The sequence below is a fragment of the Drosophila elegans genome, unplaced genomic scaffold, assembly GCF_018152505.1.
Source record: "Drosophila elegans isolate 14027-0461.03 unplaced genomic scaffold, ASM1815250v1 contig_476, whole genome shotgun sequence".
NCBI classification, from domain to species: Eukaryota; Metazoa; Arthropoda; class Insecta; order Diptera; family Drosophilidae; genus Drosophila; species Drosophila elegans.
In genome coordinates, this window is record NW_024545863.1 from 22,567,562 (window position 1) to 22,584,898 (window position 17,337).

General features: G+C 46.6%; 2 protein-coding genes across 2 annotated transcripts; one reads left to right on the forward strand and one right to left on the reverse strand.

Moving 5' to 3' along the window:
• Nucleotides 1-13: 13 nt before the first annotated feature.
• Nucleotides 14-3,939, forward strand: LOC108147268 (G-protein-signaling modulator 2). Its single transcript, XM_017273673.2, has 2 exons — nucleotides 14-1,562; nucleotides 2,149-3,939. The coding sequence occupies exons 1-2, from the start codon at nucleotides 282-284 to the stop codon at nucleotides 2,836-2,838; spliced, it is 1,971 nt and encodes a 656-aa protein (XP_017129162.1). The 5' UTR covers nucleotides 14-281; the 3' UTR covers nucleotides 2,839-3,939.
• Nucleotides 3,940-4,380: 441 nt separating this feature from the next.
• LOC108147265 lies at nucleotides 4,381-15,617 on the reverse strand. Its single transcript, XM_017273670.2, has 6 exons — nucleotides 15,278-15,617; nucleotides 12,797-12,945; nucleotides 9,144-10,219; nucleotides 8,331-8,769; nucleotides 6,610-8,265; nucleotides 4,381-5,930 (listed from the first exon to the last, which is right to left on the reverse strand). The coding sequence occupies exons 2-6, from the start codon at nucleotides 12,891-12,893 to the stop codon at nucleotides 4,615-4,617; spliced, it is 4,584 nt and encodes a 1,527-aa protein (XP_017129159.1). The 5' UTR covers nucleotides 12,894-12,945; nucleotides 15,278-15,617; the 3' UTR covers nucleotides 4,381-4,614.
• Between the last annotated feature and the right edge of the window lie 1,720 nt (nucleotides 15,618-17,337).

The following is a 17,337-nucleotide window of genomic DNA, read 5'->3' on the forward strand; positions in this document are numbered from 1 at the left end:
CATACTATTTTCCGCCTGCTCGCTCTGGTCACACTGGCCGTGAATCAGAAACGCAGACTAATTAGTAAGAAAAACGGTACAAAAGAACACCTAATTGTTGAAATTTCACCTGCCGCAACCCATAAAAAGCCAGCAGCCAAGTGTCGAAAGATAGGCCGAAGGCAAAAAGACCCCTTGCAGTCGCCCCCAAGCCACATCGACGCAAAGTGGACAACTCCCAGTTTTTCGAGCATCCCCAAAAGGAGCATCGCGACAAAAAGGCGAGACTTCGTCGCAGCAGAATGTCCTCGCTGTCCGCATCGGCGGAGAATGTGTCCAGCCTGGGCTTGGGCACGGGTGGGGCCAACTCCCACGACGGCAACTCGCAGCAGGGCTCCGGATCCGACGGCGGATCCAGCATGTGCCTGGAGCTGGCGCTCGAGGGCGAACGGCTGTGCAAGGCGGGCGACTGCCGGGCGGGCGTGGCCTTCTTCCAGGCGGCCATTCAGGCCGGAACCGAGGACCTCCGCACTCTGTCCGCCATTTACTCGCAGCTGGGCAACGCCTACTTCTACCTGGGCGACTACAACAAGGCGATGCAGTACCACAAGCACGATCTCACGCTGGCCAAGAGCATGAACGACCGCCTGGGCGAGGCCAAGTCATCGGGGAACCTGGGCAACACCCTGAAGGTCATGGGACGCTTCGACGAGGCGGCCATCTGTTGCGAACGCCATCTGACCCTGGCCCGTCAGCTGGGCGATCGCCTATCCGAGGGTCGGGCCCTCTACAACCTGGGCAATGTGTACCACGCCAAGGGCAAGCATTTGGGTCAGCGAAACCCCGGGAAATTCGGTGACGACGTCAAGGAGGCCCTCACCCGGGCCGTGGAATTCTACCAGGAGAACCTGAAGCTCATGCGGGATCTGGGCGATCGCGGTGCCCAGGGACGGGCGTGCGGCAATCTGGGCAACACCTACTACCTGCTGGGAGACTTCCAGGCGGCCATCGAGCACCACCAGGAGCGACTGCGCATTGCCAGGGAGTTCGGCGACCGGGCTGCCGAGCGCAGGGCCAACAGCAATCTGGGCAACTCGCACATCTTCCTGGGCCAATTCGAGGATGCCGCCGAGCACTACAAGCGCACCCTGACCCTGGCCGTGGAGCTTGGCGAGCGGGAGGTCGAGGCCCAGAGCTGCTACAGCCTGGGCAACACGTACACGCTGCTGCACGAGTTCAACACTGCCATCGAGTACCACAATCGGCACCTGGCCATTGCCCAGGAGCTGGGCGACCGGATTGGCGAGGCCAGGGCCTGCTGGTCGCTGGGCAACGCCCACTCTGCCATCGGCGGACACGAGCGAGCGCTGCGCTATGCGGAGCAGCACCTGCAGCTGGCCAAGGAGCTGCACGATCCCGTGGGCGAGAGCACGGCCAGGGTGAACATCTCGGATCTGCGGAAGCTGCTGGGATTGCCCGAGTCGGAGCCATCGCCCACCGAGGAGGAGGCACGATCCTCCGCATCGGATCACTCGGCCAGTGGACACCAGTCGGACGAATCAGAGAACTCGCAGGGAAGAATGGTGAGTAAAATTTACTTGGATACATTGGATTTCAAATCTCTGTATTTGATGGTTGATCTATCTATTAAAAAGGTTAATTTGAATAGTCCAGTTGATTACATTTGTCTGTATTAATTGGTCAGTTAACGGAAATCTGGAAATATTGAAAGCTCAATCAAATAAATTATAACTTTAATCAAAATACATAGTTTTCAAAGAATTGCAGAGGTAAACCATTTTGTTTGCCCTGGTAACCTAATCTATATACAACAGCTACTTTGTTTCTTTTCAATTAACAATAATTGAGTTCTTTTGTAACATAATAGGTTTAAAAAACAAAAACTATAATTTATGCTTGCCCTAATTTACTTATTTAATATTCCAAAAGACCCTAACTTTTCAGTCATAGCATAAATCTTTCAATTTTTCCATTTTTAAAAGAGAATCTTGTACGTTTTGTTTATGGACACCTGCTGTTAGCAGTGTTTGAAAACTAATGGTTGGGTAAATATTTAGATGAAGGGAAAACCAACACAAAAATCACATGCTGTGAGAGTGAAACCCAGAGTCATAACCACATTAATTGCTGTTTATTGTTTACCCTCAGGTGCGCGTTCGTCGCCAGAGCATGGAGCAGCTGGACCTGATCAAGATCACGCCGGACGGCAAGCGCATGCAGGAGGAGAAACGTCGCGCGTTGGCCACCGGAAAAGCCAAAGATGACGACTTCTTCGAGATGCTGTCGCGGTCGCAGTCGAAGCGCATGGACGACCAGCGCTGTTCGATCAAGGTGATGCCAGCCGGCGCTCCGGCGGTGGCCACTGGTGCCACCCGCAAGCCGCTGGTGCAGCAGAACTCACTGTTCGTGGATCCCACCAATCTGCCTGGCCTGAAGTCGCCCTCGTCGGCCAATGCGGCGCCCATCGGTCATGGGCCGCTGGCCAGGAGTGCCACCACCACGCAGCAGCCGGACGACGACTTCCTCGACATGCTGATGCGCTGCCAAGGCTCGCGGCTGGAGGAGCAGCGATCCGAGTTGCCACGCCCCAATGTCACCATGGATGCGGAGGCGGAGCCACCACCGCGATCAGTGCCAGAGGCAGCTGTGGCTGGGGCGGCACGCGGACAGACGGGACGCGGTGCCACCGTGCCCGACGAAGACTTTTTCTCGCTGATCATGAAGGTGCAGAGCGGTCGCATGGAGGATCAGCGCGCATCGATTCCGTTCCGCAATGCCAACAACAACAACAACAGCCGGAGCAACAACAATGGCTCGGCTGGCGGAGCTGGAAAGTAGAAAGTAGCTAGAGTCCAGAACAGAAGGAGTCCAACCAAAACAATCCTAACAATCCATCCCTGGCCGCAGCTCTCCTCGTTCATTTTGTTATACGTACATTTTGCGGTCATTTTATTGAGTCGTTTTTGGCTATCGGCGACTAAACATTTAGTTATTTTACAAGATTTATATATACACACACACACGCACACTCACTTACATGAAAAGCATTAATTTATGAATAGTAACTAACCACGTAACCAAATATTAGGGGAGTATACGGCCCCGTACACACGAGCAGATGGCGAGAAACTTCCATTGGATGCACTGAATCATCCAGTCATGACTCATTACACACTCCTCTTGGAGTTGGCCATGATATTGAACAATCTGCACTAGAGTTTTACGATATTAACGTTTGAATTGCATGTGCAACAAGTAGCTTAAGCCGATGGCATACTAATCCAATTTGCTCAATAGACGGAACCAAGTCTTCTCTACGATCAACGATCTTACATTCTCTAAACGCATTCAACTAATTACTAAGTTTAAAGTCTAACAAACCACCCTACATATAAGCAATGCATTTTCCAAATCGAAAATCTACAAATCGTTCCAATTGTATCCATGAGTATTGCATTTTTCTATCTATCGTTAACTCTGAGCATACTTTTTAAGCCACTTACAATTTTTTTTAGGATATTAACAAGACACAAAGAAGAGCTGCTCGGATTTCCATTTGTGGGCCGGCGCTTTTGTTAGCAATTAGCATACGATATACACATCCATACGTACACATATACAAGATACATATGAACAATATATAGTTATACCAATGTCTAGCAATTGACCGATTCGCGGGGAATGTTCTACTCAATATATATACACAAAACAAAAACACAAAACTGAGTTCGAGTTGCATGAAATGAAGCCAAAATTTATTAATGTTATACGTTAATGCAGCACGAAAGGAAAGGAATGAGGTGCGCTCATGAAGCTATTCGTAATGATAGCGATCGATCGGTCGGTCATTATGATATACATCCGTAAAACATACCATACAGGCGGACAATTATGTCATGTATTAATAAATATTAAAATCAAAAACTGTTTGCTGACAAAGACGGTTGTTTTAAATTATAGGGAGTCTATCAACAGATTCTATAAGACTTCTTTTTGTTTTTTTTCAACAATATGGTTATAAAAATAATTTTTTTTTTTTTAATATTATTTAGTAGTGATGATTAATTTATAAAAATAATGTAATCATAATAATGGTTTTTGAAAAATTGTTAAAATTTTTTTTAAATGCAGTGAAATTCTTGCTTGCTTGCTTTTAAAAGTCTATAATTGTAGTCTTTAGAACCCGAAATATTCAGTTGCGACTAGTCTTTTCCGTTAGGTCGAACCACAAATAGCGAATTCTTTAGAACAAGAGGCTTACTTTGTTTTTCTTTGTATTGTTGAAGGACTTGAAAAACATTAATCACACCAGCTGCTTAATAATGTTGAATTAAAGTTAAATTTTTGTAAACTTTTCCCCTTAAAAAATGCCAAATTGTATTCGATTTTAAAGCTTTATTCATAAATTAATCGTCTTAGGGTGCTAGAACATATGCGATATGCGATAGGTATGCGATGGTGGGGGCCCCTCTAGTCGCACGCCCCTTTTGGCTTAGTTGGGGCGGAATCGAGGCCTCTGACCTTTGTCGTGGAACTCCTCCTCCCCCCTAAAAGTAGGTCTTAAATTTGCTCTCGTTTATTTACAAATTGATTTAGATAACTCAACAAAGGCCTCTACGCCTTGAGCCCCTTGATGCTGTCCAGGGGTTGGGCGTCCATGTCGCTGGCGGCCAGCACGAAGATGGGTGCGGAGTAGTCCACGGCCTTGTCGCCACCACCACTCCCAGCGCCACCCTTCGCATACGAGGGCACGGCCTTGAGGCTGCGGCCCCGCTTCAGCATGACATAGACCACAAATATGCTGACCAGAAAGGCAGAGCTGGTGGCCATGATGAACAGCACCAGCTGGATGGACTCGTCCTGGGCGGTGGCCGCCTGGGCCACCGGTACCTGGGCACTGCGGTGCACAAAGTGGGAGCGGGTCAGATCGGGCCGGAAGTGACCGCCGGCCAGGCGGAGATCACCCGATGAAATGGCCGCCTCGATGGCAAAGGCCATGTCCACCTTGGCCTCGTTGTGCAGCTCGAACCGGACGATGGCCGATCCGTCGAAGTTCTCCTGCACGCGCAGATTCTCCACGGACTCGCCGCCGAGCAGCTGCTGCAGCTCCCGCCGGATGGTGTCGTAGGCGTTCCTCACACTCCGGCCACTGCTGTTGGTCAGGTGCAGTTCGATGGCCACCGCCTCGATGGGCACATGGTTGCAGCGCCGATCTCCGGCCCCGAAGATATGCGTGGCCTGCAGTTGGTTGCCGGCCGCATCCACGCACCAGCAGCTCCTTCCATTGCACTGGAGCGGCCGGAAGGCACCCGCCTCGTCGCAACTGACCGGAAATGGAGCCGTGGCAGCCAGAGCCCGACACCGGGTGGTCTTCAGCTCCATGGGCTTCAGCGTGGCCTGCTCCACGGACAGCTGCGAGTCCAGCAGGGAGTTGGCCAGCTCCAGCACCCGCTCCGTCACACTGGACTCCGCCGCACTGGCGGTGGCCGGCAGAATTCTGGCCTCCAGCTCATCGAAGTCCACAGCCTCGCTGGCCACATCGTTCAGTTGCGTCAGCTGGGCAATCAGTTGCTCCATCAGCGGATCTCCGGCCTCGAAATTCTTGCGATTCCGCGCCTGCCGACTGTTGCAGATGGGCTCGCTCTCCCGCGTGAGGGTGCCCTTCAGCGGAGCTCCCTTCTTGTCCGCACACCAGCAAACTCCGGGCGATTCCTCTCCGGCGGCGGCGGCGGAGGCGGGCTCGGCGGCAAACGCCCGGCTCACAATCTCCGTGTGCCTGTCCGCCGGTTGGGGCTGCTTGCCCAGACACTGCACCGGGCTCCAGTGGCCGGTGACGGGATCGCATCGTGGCTGGAACCACACCGACGAGTGGCCCGTGCGCTGGGCAGCCAGGCTGTTCTTAAGCTTCAGGCGTTCGCACTGGGTTAGAACTATAACGAAATGAAATAAATTAGGTATATTTAAAATTTAGAAAATATAACAAAATATACAAATTTTTTTCAGTTAAAGTTTTTTAAGTTTCTCATATTATTTTTGAAAAAAAGTTTAGTTCATCCTAAACTAAAATAAAATGTAACTTAAATAAAATAAAATAAATTATTAAGAAGTTGCTCAGGTATTATTACAAATTAATATAAAAATAAAAATAAAAATTAGGAACGTATGTTTATTTGCCAGTAAAATGTTGCAAACTTTCATAAACTTTTTAAGCCTAATGCTTATCCTTAAACATCATATCTAAACCTTTTTTTAACAATTTAGCCCAAAAATATTTTTATTGTACCAAATTGTATAAACATTCTATACTTTTAAGAAATATTTGAGTACGCTTGTCGAAAAGACTAAAAAATGCATTATTTAAAATACATTAATATCTTTCAGCTTGTACAAAATTGACTAAAAACATAAAAAATTGGTCATTTAAAGTTTATAAATTTTTTTCTTGAAAGAAAGTTATAAAATAACCTAAAAGGTGCATAATTTAATATATATAAATATTTTTCAGCATATTTTAAAGTATATATAAGTTTTCCACATTTTCGGAGATATTTAGGTAAGCAAAAAGTAAGTAGATCGAATTTGAAGTCTAAGAAGAACCGGAAATCTCACCTGGACACACGGAGTTGCAGGCCAGTTCGTTGTGGAAGAGGTTTTTGGTCTGGCAGGCGGGTGCCTCGGAGTCGATGACCACGGCCAGGCACTTATTGGCCCTGGGACTGAACCGGTAGCGAGTGCTATTGCGCTCCGACTTGCCACCGGCCAGACAACCGTTGTCCATGGACTCGAAGCAGGCGTCGCGGGTCTTGGAGCAGCAGACGCCGCGATTGCTGACCGGATTCAGCTGGCAGGAGTGGGTGGTGGGACAGGCCTCGTGCTCGTTGTGGGGGCCACAGCTCAGGTCCAGGTCGCCCTGCTGGAGGGGATTGCCCTCGGGACAGACGGAGGCGCGTCGCGGCACACAGATGGGCATCTTGGGACACGGGCTGTCCACACACTCCACGTGGATCAGTTGGCACTCCTCGTGCGGTGAGCAGCTCACCTCGTGGCAGTAGTTTCTGCACTGGCAGGTGGGACATCCATTGGCGTCCATTTGGTGGCCACTTTCGCACTGCAGGCTGCAGTTCGTCCGTGGGCAGGCGAAACTGGAGTTCTCCTGGCATTTGGGTGTTTCAGGAGAGCTCACCCTAGTGCCGGGCAGGATTCTACCCTGGTCATCCACACACCAGCAGTGACCATCCGGCGAGCACTGCACCTGCTCCCACTTGCCATTCCTGGCGTCACACTGGGCCACTGCCATTTGACGGGCGGGAATGCCCAGCTCGGAGCTCTGGTGCAGTTGGATGGCCTGCAGATGCTGGCAGGCTGTCTTCAGCTGGGGGTCCACGCACTGGGTGCCACAGCCATTGGAACAGCAGCGTCGGGCCCCCTCGCAGTGGGCATCGGTGCGGCACTCATAGGCACAGGTGTTGGCATCCAGGTTGTCCGGACCCGGGGGCACCAGATAGGGACACTGTCCCGGCTTTCGCGGCAGGCAGGCCGGCACTGGAGGGCAGTACTCACCCTCGCAGCTCACGTCGACCACGCGGCACTCCTTGCCGGAGCCACAGGTCACCCCATCGCAGGGATCACGACACTGACAGGCCGGACAACGGGTATCCGGATCCAGGGCGAAGCCATACTCGCAACCCATTCTGCAGGTGAGATCCAGGCAGTCCAGGTCGTCGCGCAAACTTCGGCAGGCGTCCTCGCTGACATTGTAGCCCCGCGTTCGGGGAATCTCTGTGCCAAAGCTGTCCACGCACCAGCACTGCTCCACTTCCATTTCGACCAGCTCATCCTCGTTCTCCGGCGGCCGCTTGGAGGCCGAAGCCACCTTCTTGAACTCCGTCTCGAAGAGCTGACCCAATCCCTGCTGACGATCCGCACCCATGTCGATCACCTTGGCACTGCGTCCCATCACGGGAGCAGCCACCTGGACCTTCAAGGCACTATCCTCCACGCGATAGAGCTTGAGGCGTTCCGAGTCTCGACGAGATCGTTTCGGCACACTTGGAGCAGCGCTGGCGAGCAGCATCCTCATGCGCCGTATGGTGTTCTCCTCCAGAATCTTGCGCTGCTCGGCGCGCGTCACCCGAATCTTCTTCAGCTGGCACTGGCGACCCTCGTAGTCCCCATCGGCGGTGCATCGGGGCGAAGGAACCGCCAGCTGCATGCCCTCTTCAGTGCCCTCCATGCGCTCCGAGAAGTCCCTCAAATACTCGCACACTATACAGAACGTATTTGTTAAATACTTATAATATAATGTAACACAAGGTAGAGATAGAACTCACTAGTTTGCTGATGCGATCCCATTGACTCCTCGGCAGGAGTGTCCTTTTCCGGCACTGGACAGCACACATTTTCCGCTTCGCGGTGCAGTTTGGTGCACTTGTACTGCTCCGGACACATGATGCGATTGCTCATGGAGCGACCCTGCTTGGACTGCGACTCCGGTTCCGTTTCGAAGAAGGCCGTTGGCTGGAAGCTGCGTCCCTGCCGCTCCTCATAGCAGTACATCACCTCGCCGGTGGCGGAGTCCGAAAGTGGGGTGCCCACGTCACAGGGATTGGAGTAGACCAGGTCGGGCTTGCAGACGGGCCACGAGGCGCAGAGCGAGGAACCAGATTCACACAGCGGATCGGTGGCCACCTCGCAATGGGAGCCGATGGAGCACTTGAAGCCATCGCAGGGCTCGGAGCATTCGCACGTGGGACAGCCATTGTGATCGTTCTGTTAAATAAAAGTTTAAGATTAGGTTAATTAAAGATCCAAGTAAACATAAATATCTGAATATTGAAGTCAAAATTGAATACTTAATATTTAAATAAAATATTAAGTTATCATTTTAAATACAATGCGTATTAAATTGCATGATATAATAATATACCTGTACTTTAATTAATGTAGAAAATATAAGATTTAAAGTAACTTCTATTTGATGTTAATATATTTTATTTAATCTTTATACGGTTTAAATGTTCATTAGATAATAAAATCAATTATAAAAATTTGAATATTTTCATATTTAAAATAACAAACAGCCGCATTGGATGAAAATCAATGGGAAAATATTTAAATGGAGTAAATTTACTATAATCACTTACCTTAAATCCGTACTCGCAGACAGCTGCACAAATATTGGTATCGCACTGCTCCATCTGGAAACTGCGGGCATATGATCTGCTGATCATGTTCTCCCAACCCTCACAGTTTACATTTTGTGCAGCACCCATAGTTTCCTTAATCTTGTGTCCGGTGCGGGGATCCACGCACCAGCAGACCAGTCCATTCCGGGAGCACTGTTTCGGCGAGAACTGGCCACCAGGTCCATTGCACTCGGGCACATAGCCGCGTCCCTCGCGCTCATTGATCGACAGGATGTCCGCCAAGGCCTTGGCCTGATGGCAGCCCGTGACGTTCCCCGGCTGCTGGCAGTTGAACTGACATCCCTTGGTCAAGCAGCACTTCTCCAGGTTGCGGCACTCCAAATCGTGGGAGCAGGGCGCACCACACATGTAGCCAGTCCGTTCGGTGTACTGCGTCTGCTCCGGTGCCGGACAGATTCCGGGTTTCTGGAAGGTCAGTGCACTGGGGCAGCACACCCCGTAATCGTTGCCGGATTCCACCAGACATTGGTAGAGAGGAGGACACTGCGGCTTGCCCGCATCCTGACCACAAAGGAAGGGCCTCACTGTGTCGTCGATGGCCAGTGGTAGTCCAGCTGGGCAAAGATTGGCCAGAGATCGGGCCTTCTTGCAGGTGGGCAGTGGCGGACATGGCTCTGATTTGCACTGCACCTCCTGCAGCTGGCAGGACTGCCCGCGCGGGCACTCCAGACCATCGCAGGGATCCCGGCAACGGCAGACGGAGCAGCCAGTGGCAGGATCACGGGCGAATCCCGAGGGACAGAACATGCGACAGGCGGAGGCGGCACAATGCTTCGGCTCCGAGCAGGTCACCCCCGAACGCGTCTCATTACGACTGCCGGGCAATTCCACACCGTAGTCGTCCACACACCAGCAATCCCGGCCAGCTTTTTCATCCTCGCATTGGATGCTGTCAAAGTCACCATTCTTCTGGCAGCGTGGCACCCGAACGGATGGTCCTTCAAATCCGGATTGCAGCAATTTCGCTCTTCTCGTCTCCGAGCGTCTTAAGTGCTGGCAGGCTGTAAGATTAGCTATAAAACGAGAATAAAAATCATTAAAATTATTTATTTATTTAAAGAGAAAATAGAAACTTAACTTATTTAAAACCGACAAATTTCACAAAAGAAGTTGGGAAAATTAATGAATACATTGTGGATTGATAAATATTTATGAAACTTCTACTTATATGTTTAAACACTATATAGTATTTTTTAAAAGTACATTATTTTATTGTATCCTTTTAGGTTTTTATTCAAATTAAAGGGCTTTGCCATTTTAGAAGCCAATAAAAATATATATATGATATTGTTTTCTGTTTTACTTTTTAGTGAGGGGGGGAAAAGTGTCTGACATACTTTCGTGTTATTCAACCGCCGAATCCCAGCTACGACAATTTCACTTTTATTTTTTTAAGACGTGACGCGTGCGCTGAACAAAAAAAAACCCATCGTCTATGAAAACTGCAAAATTGAAATTAAAAATACAAAATGGAGTGGCCGACGGCGGCATTGCTGAAATTGTTGTTACAGTGCCAGCCCCGTTCGCAGTTGTTGTTTGGCCGTCCCAGGGCCAGGTTTGAAGTAAGCGTTTTGTATGCGCACAGCTTGTCCACGAGGCGTATAAGCAATTCGCTTCAAATGGCCACGGATTTGGCTGGGGATGCTATGAGCATTCTGCTTTGGGAAGAGCCATTCCATTGTCTCGACTGGGTTATGCAATTAAAGTGAGTGATCATCCCGCCCCCCATTACCTCATGCCGCCCCCGATTCCCCCGATTTTATTTGTTGTTGTCCAGCACGCAACACTGCCTTCGGGGTTGCGACAGCTCTGAGCTTTAGTTGCGTCAATTGCAGTCGTTATTGCTGGTCACTTCCTATGCACTTTCGATATATATTTTTAATGCATCAGTCATTATGCAACTGTCAACTGGTATTTGGAGTACTGAAAACGTATGTGCAACGAAGGAAAAATCGAAAACTTTGCCCTGCTTTTAAAATTAAAAAAAAAGCATTTACAAAATATAACTTTTTTCGTTTAAAATAAAAAAGCAAATAGACAACTGTTTTATATTGTACATAACTATATGAAAGAAAGCCATATAAACGAAGGTTTATTTTTTAACGAAATTCAATAAAATCTTAGTTTATTCCATATTGATCCCGTTTAATATTTCTTTGAGTTTTGATTATTTTAAACACGTTCATCATGATATCATGTTTGCCATATTAGTTCCTTTTTCATCTGAAACATGATCCGAATAACGACCATTTAAGGTACATAAGCATATGCTTTTAAAGTAAGTTTCGGTGGTGCAGCCGCTGAGTAATCGCTGAACTTATCTCTGAAGATTTCTTTTTTTTTTGCCGCACATCCGCTTCGGCTCATCCGAAATATTTATTTATTTTTATTTACTTTTCACTGCCTTTCTTTGTGGCCGTTGGTTTTATTTTTCTGGAGTTTTCGCTAGAAATTGAATGAAAGTTTTTTTTTTGGCAGCGCCTCGAGCTCGAGTTGGCCATCAATTTGTATTTGCCGTTTGGACAAGAGACAGCAACGAAAAAAAAAAGAAAGAAATGAAAATGGCTTTCAGTTTCTGTCGTGAATGAAGCTAGCAACAACAACAAAGCAAAAGCCGTCGGGCAGCTGGCCATTAAAGCTGGCCAATGATGAATATAATCAGGCAGTAAAACAACGGCCACTAGACGTCATTTGCAGGCGACTTTTATTCTCGCCTCCCCGGCCAAATCGAGTTTGTCGCTTGAGTCTTTCGTTCGGCTTCCGCTCGGCAAAAAAAAAAATGTAAAAAAAAGAAGCGAAAAACGGAAAACAAAAACGAGTATAAAACAGAACCGTAACGAAAACGAAATCAAAGCGGCAAACTGGTAAGTACCTAGAGAACTGTTGGCCTATTGTGAGTGGAAGTTAGGACTGGGCCTGGGTCTGGGTCTGGGACCTCTTCTGACCGACTGACACAGTGTCCGCTGCATTTGGAAGCCGGCTGGCTGGCTGACTGGCTGGCTGGCTTTGTTTCCCTTTTGCTCTAGCTCTTTGGCGGGGTCTCTTAACGGTGGCTGGCGTATTCTACAGCTAAGCGCTTTTTAATGATGGCGTGCCATTTTTCACACCACCCAGACTCTGTGAGTTCTACACGAATATCCGCACGTCACGTTAATTATGCAGCTGCATCTTGGCACTTAATGAGCCACATAATGGTCCACATTCGCTGGTGGCGGGTTCAATGACTGCTTTCTGCCCAAAAAGACCAAAGCAAAAACATTAAGTTCTGGCTCAAGAAGTCATTGACTTGCAATTCGCCCTGCCTTTTTGGCATTACACAGCCACAAAAGCTAAGAAATTATCTACGGTTTTTTCCAGGTATGATATTTTATGAAAGAACCAAAGTTATGGTATACTAATAGTTGTTAAAATGTCTTAGATTAATAGGCATAATTTTCATTAAACGATATATCTCAATAACGAGAAGAAACATAAAGAATTGGAAACAATTAAATACAAATATTCCGATTTGAATAAGCTTTCCGGATGAATTGCTAATTTTTCATAGTTTTTGTTATTATTTATTTAATATTTTTTTTTTGTGCACTCACCATTTGATCGCTTGGCCTCCGAAACCTGCAGAGCCAGCAAAAAGAGGAAAAGGCAGCCGGAGAAGAGTTTCAGCCAACGTTGATCATAGTGTGCCATTTTCGGGCATCCAAGAGTTGCCAAAAAAATTTCCTGTTTTCAGCTGCTGCGGCTGCAAAAAATCGAAAAAAAAACACAGAGAGAGTGTGTGTGTGAGTGCGTGAGTAATGTGGTTGCTAAGCTTGGGCATTTGACGTCACACGAGCAAACCGTGAGATTCAAATTTCAGCTAGACACTTTCACTATCATCATCGGCTGGGCATACATTTGCATCTGCTTTCCGGGGCGCGGCAAAGAATTCAAAGCGATTTGGTTGCGTAACATATGAAAATGGAGAGCAACTCGATAGGGTCACGAACCCATCCAAATAGTAGATCTGTTTTTTTTAGGAGCCCAACTGTCTTCGCTTTACGGCCGGGTGATTAATCTGCGCAGACATCGCCGCTGACGTTGACGTCGCTGCGCTTTCACTTTGGCAAAACAACCAAAGAAACATACAGCCAGCAACAACCAGTCAACTTTATACATCATTTATTTTTATTTATTTTTTGTCTTCTCTACAATACTTATAAAAAATTCACTTTTGCGTCTTGTGCGTGTGTGTGAGCTTGCGTTTTCCGGTCCATTGAAAATGGTTCAGCTACGGGTTAACTCCCTGACCACTTTAATGACACCGAGGATTTTCCCTCATTATGGTTAGGTAATAATATAACGCATCTTTTCCGCAGTGGTCAAAAGTTTTAAATGAGCATCTTAACAAAAAAGTTTGTGGCCTAAGTCTTTTGATTTAATTGTTTCCTTCATAGGAGTTTGGCTTTGGCGTTTTTGTTCGTTTTGGGTGAAAACTGTGTGAATCATTTTCTCAATAGCGAGTGGCCGCATTTGCAATTGGCCAAACATGAAAAATGGCCAACACCTGGTCGATCCACAATGAAATTTCAACACGGAACTGGCGGCTACAAAAACAAACAAAAAAACCGAAAAACAAAAATGTGTATGCTTTTTGGCTGTTGCATGGTTCTGAAAAACCAGGCCAGTTTACTTTGGAGTGCCATTTTCATTGCAACCAAGCCGAAATGAAAGCCTGCTGACTTGAACTTGGGCCAAAAACTTGGGCGCGCCGCCTGCCAAAGATTTCACCTCGCCTGCAAAAAGCTAAAAAGCTGCAAAAAACCTCAACATTTAGCTCTCGGCTCTATCTCTATCTCTATTGTTTGTCATTGACTGTGGGCCAAAGGGAGTCAAGTGTGGCTAATGGGTTGTGGGTACTGCAGATGGGCGACCTACGATGGCAGTCTTGACCCTGCCTGACATGCTTGGCCGACAGTTACTAGAGTGTAAAGTTAAATGATTGGTGAAATGAGGCCACATGTCAGTCGGCTGGGTGAGAAGGGAGGCACTGCATAACCGAAGGGATTTCATGGCAGCTTTGCCTTTGGAGCACTTCAACTCATAATGCCTATAATCCGATCATGCGAGTGCAAGTACTCAACCTATAACCCACTCCCCAGCCGTTCCACTCAAAAAATAAACTGTGAAAATCTTGGGTTCCTAAAGGTTTAAAATACAATTTTCAGAATTTGGTTACAAAATAAAAAAAAAAAAAATTTATGGTACTTGTAAAATGTCTTATTTGGATAAAAATTCAACATTTGAGATTCATCAGTATTAAGACTCTATAATACTGATGAATCTTTTCCCTTGAACTTTTTCACTTTTTCTGAGCCTTTTCTAAGCTGTTTAAGCTGTATCTTATGCAGATAAGCCAAAGTTTACCACCTGAAGGGCCCACTGGAAACTATCTATAATTGGATCAAGCGAGTGTTGAACTTTTGGCCCATCTCCCCTGGGAACCTAGCACTCCAAGTGTTCCACTTTAAAGTCCAAAAGCGACTCATACAGGTATTTTTGGCTCTTTCCCTTGGCGGCTGGCTTATTGCCAACTTTGTGTTTCTTTTTTTTTGAGTTGCAGCTACAGTTAACTTCAGTTAGACCACACTTGCGAAATGGTTTTTTCGGCTTACGCCTAACGGTTCGACTTGGACTGGCGCAGTTAATGTCGTTTCTTCTTTGGCTCGCTCGTTTTTAGAGCCGTTTAAATTGCGCATGTCGAACTTTTGAGGGGACTAAAGTACCCCAGTACTCTGACATAATTTCGAAACGAGCAAAAAATAATATTTGTACAGAATGCGAGCCACTTGTTTACTTGGTTATTCCAGTTTTCGGAGAATCGAGAAGCGATCGTTCGATCGTAAATGCCAAAAGTTCACCTTGAGTTTTCAATTACCGTAGGCTCAGCTCATTAAATGATTGAGTTGCTGGTTTGGAAAAGAAACGACATTTGACTGCCCACCTTTGACATGTTTACGAGCCGCACTTAAAGCTCGGTTTTGGTTTCAATTTCAATTAGCCGCGGACTCCACACCCTCGATTGCTCAACAAACCTGTTTAATTGAGATGAGTTACTGCCGCTGCTGCTGCCGCGGCGGCTAATCCAATAAAAAGTGAAACTATTTGATTGGCTTGGGTTTGGGATTTGGTTTCGTTTTCAGTTTCAATCCACAGCGGTATGTGCTTTAATCCAGGTGCACAGCTGGCCGGTGCTATGAAATTAGCAAATTTTCACTGAATTTCACTGGGCGCACACAGATAGACTTTTTAGCTGAAACGCTGCGCCAAATTCGGTTTTCACTCCGATCACTTCGCCAACTCTCTCGCGACTTAACGTTTTTCTTTTTGATCCGCGGCGGTAATTCAAATTCGCGTGCAACCTCAACGGCGGGCGTTGCGCATTTGAGCTTTTGCAAGACTCCGCGATGGCCTAGTAGCTCCCCAGTTGGCCAAGACGCTTCAGTTGGTTCGATCGAACATGTCGCGGTGCGACACGAACTGCCAAAAACCAAAACAAGCCGAGCTCTAACTCACTTCAAAGGCCTCTGACGCATTGGGGGGTTATGCGCAGCTGCAAGGTCGGGGTATTTGAAAAAAGCTACTAACTATTCAATAGTATAGCCCCTTAAACAACGTTTTAATTTATCACTTTGTTTGACGTAATACATAACATTTTTTTTTGTATTTTTGGGACCTTTTAACATAATATTTTAAGAGAACACTTGTTCTTTTTTAAACATTTATTACTTGATCGGTTCTTAACATATATTTTACTGCAAACGAACAATGGTTCGTTAAATAATATTTTCGTAAGAGATTATTGTTTATTAATCGAAAATAAAGTAGGTTTTGGTAAGGAATATTGGCCTTTTTAATGCTTAAAAGAATTCTTTTGTTGCAAAATCTATTAAAATCCATTTTACCAGTATCAGTAAATTTAAAATAAAGTTTTTCTTTTTTTTCTGAAGCTTCGTTGTATAATTTTAATCGAACATGTTCCCACAGATCCAATATATGTTTCTGACTAAAGGAAACACGTAAATAACTAACTAGGTTTATAGTTTTTTGGAAACGTGAACATAGTCTGAACGAAATTGGGGAAGATGAAAAGCTAATACGGTCGAATTTAGAACAGGGTCAAAAATATCAATTATTTATTACCCACAGTTAAAAAAGTATTTATATTTAAACCAAAAAAAAAAAATATATGGTAAAATTGTAAATATTTTTTTGTGTATTTTACAAAAACAACAAAGCCATTAATGTGTGTCCCTTTGTCTGGCACTCGTAAAGCTGTTATGCTGTTGTTAAAGGGGGATTTTGAAATATGCTGCGTAGCTGGTTAAGTTTTATGGGTTCCTCCCATGTGTGGACACTTATTCATGCTCCAATTCCACTCCACTGTCGGTTTTGGTTCTGGCTTGAACTTCGGGCATTCCACCGTTGATTCATAACGATCGGTTAATGCTGATTATTAATTGTTATGGAGCGCAATAGTTCACTTAACCTAGTGCGTGTTGGCCTTCGTGGGCCAGAATTAGCTTTAGCGGTGGGTAAAACCGAGTTAGCTTACCCGCACATCGGCTGACTCAACTTGGGTATGCACAGAAATGAATGCGAATGTGTATGCTTAAATATTGAATACGTCAATGCAGGCAACCAAGGGCGATAAATCCCTCTGATGGATGTTTTGACAGAGATCTCTGGTGGGCACTTCCGCTTCGTTTCGGATTTCGCACGCTTTTGCCATCGTTCGCTGCTGTCGGCTTTCTTCTTTAATTTCATTAATAAAATCGTCATCATTAAATTAAATGCGGTGCTTGGAGATATCGTGACACAAAAGCCACACAAATTGCCAAAGATGTTCGAATAAATATATGGAGAAAGGGGGAAAAAATGAAACGAAAAGAAAAGAAAGAAGCAGGAAAGGGCCAGCCCAATCACAACATCCGTGTACGTGAAAGAGAGCTTCTACGGAACCCCGCAATTACTCCAATCGAACCTCGACCTGAATAAACAGCTCACACTTACCCGGTTTATCAGACCATGCAGCCACGCCCCCGACTTTTGCGCCCTCCCAACCGCCGGCTGCCGAAAGTGAAAGTTCTGTGAA

What these genes read in the sequence shown, in the direction of transcription:
- LOC108147265 (XM_017273670.2), bottom strand. Translation starts at nt 12,893, where the DNA reads ATGGCACACTATGATCAACGTTGGCTGAAACTCTTCTCCGGCTGCCTT. An exon ending in GGGATCGCATCAGCAAACTA is followed by an intron (nt 8,266 to 8,330) that starts GTGAGTTCTATC and finishes CGTTCTGTATAG; the next exon opens with TGTGCGAGTATTTGAGGGAC. An exon ending in CTGCAACTCCGTGTGTCCAG is followed by an intron (nt 5,931 to 6,609) that starts GTGAGATTTCCG and finishes ATTTCGTTATAG; the next exon opens with TTCTAACCCAGTGCGAACGC.
- LOC108147268 (XM_017273673.2), top strand. Translation starts at nt 282, where the DNA reads ATGTCCTCGCTGTCCGCATCGGCGGAGAATGTGTCCAGCCTGGGCTTG. An exon ending in AGAACTCGCAGGGAAGAATG is followed by an intron (nt 1,563 to 2,148) that starts GTGAGTAAAATT and finishes GTTTACCCTCAG; the next exon opens with GTGCGCGTTCGTCGCCAGAG.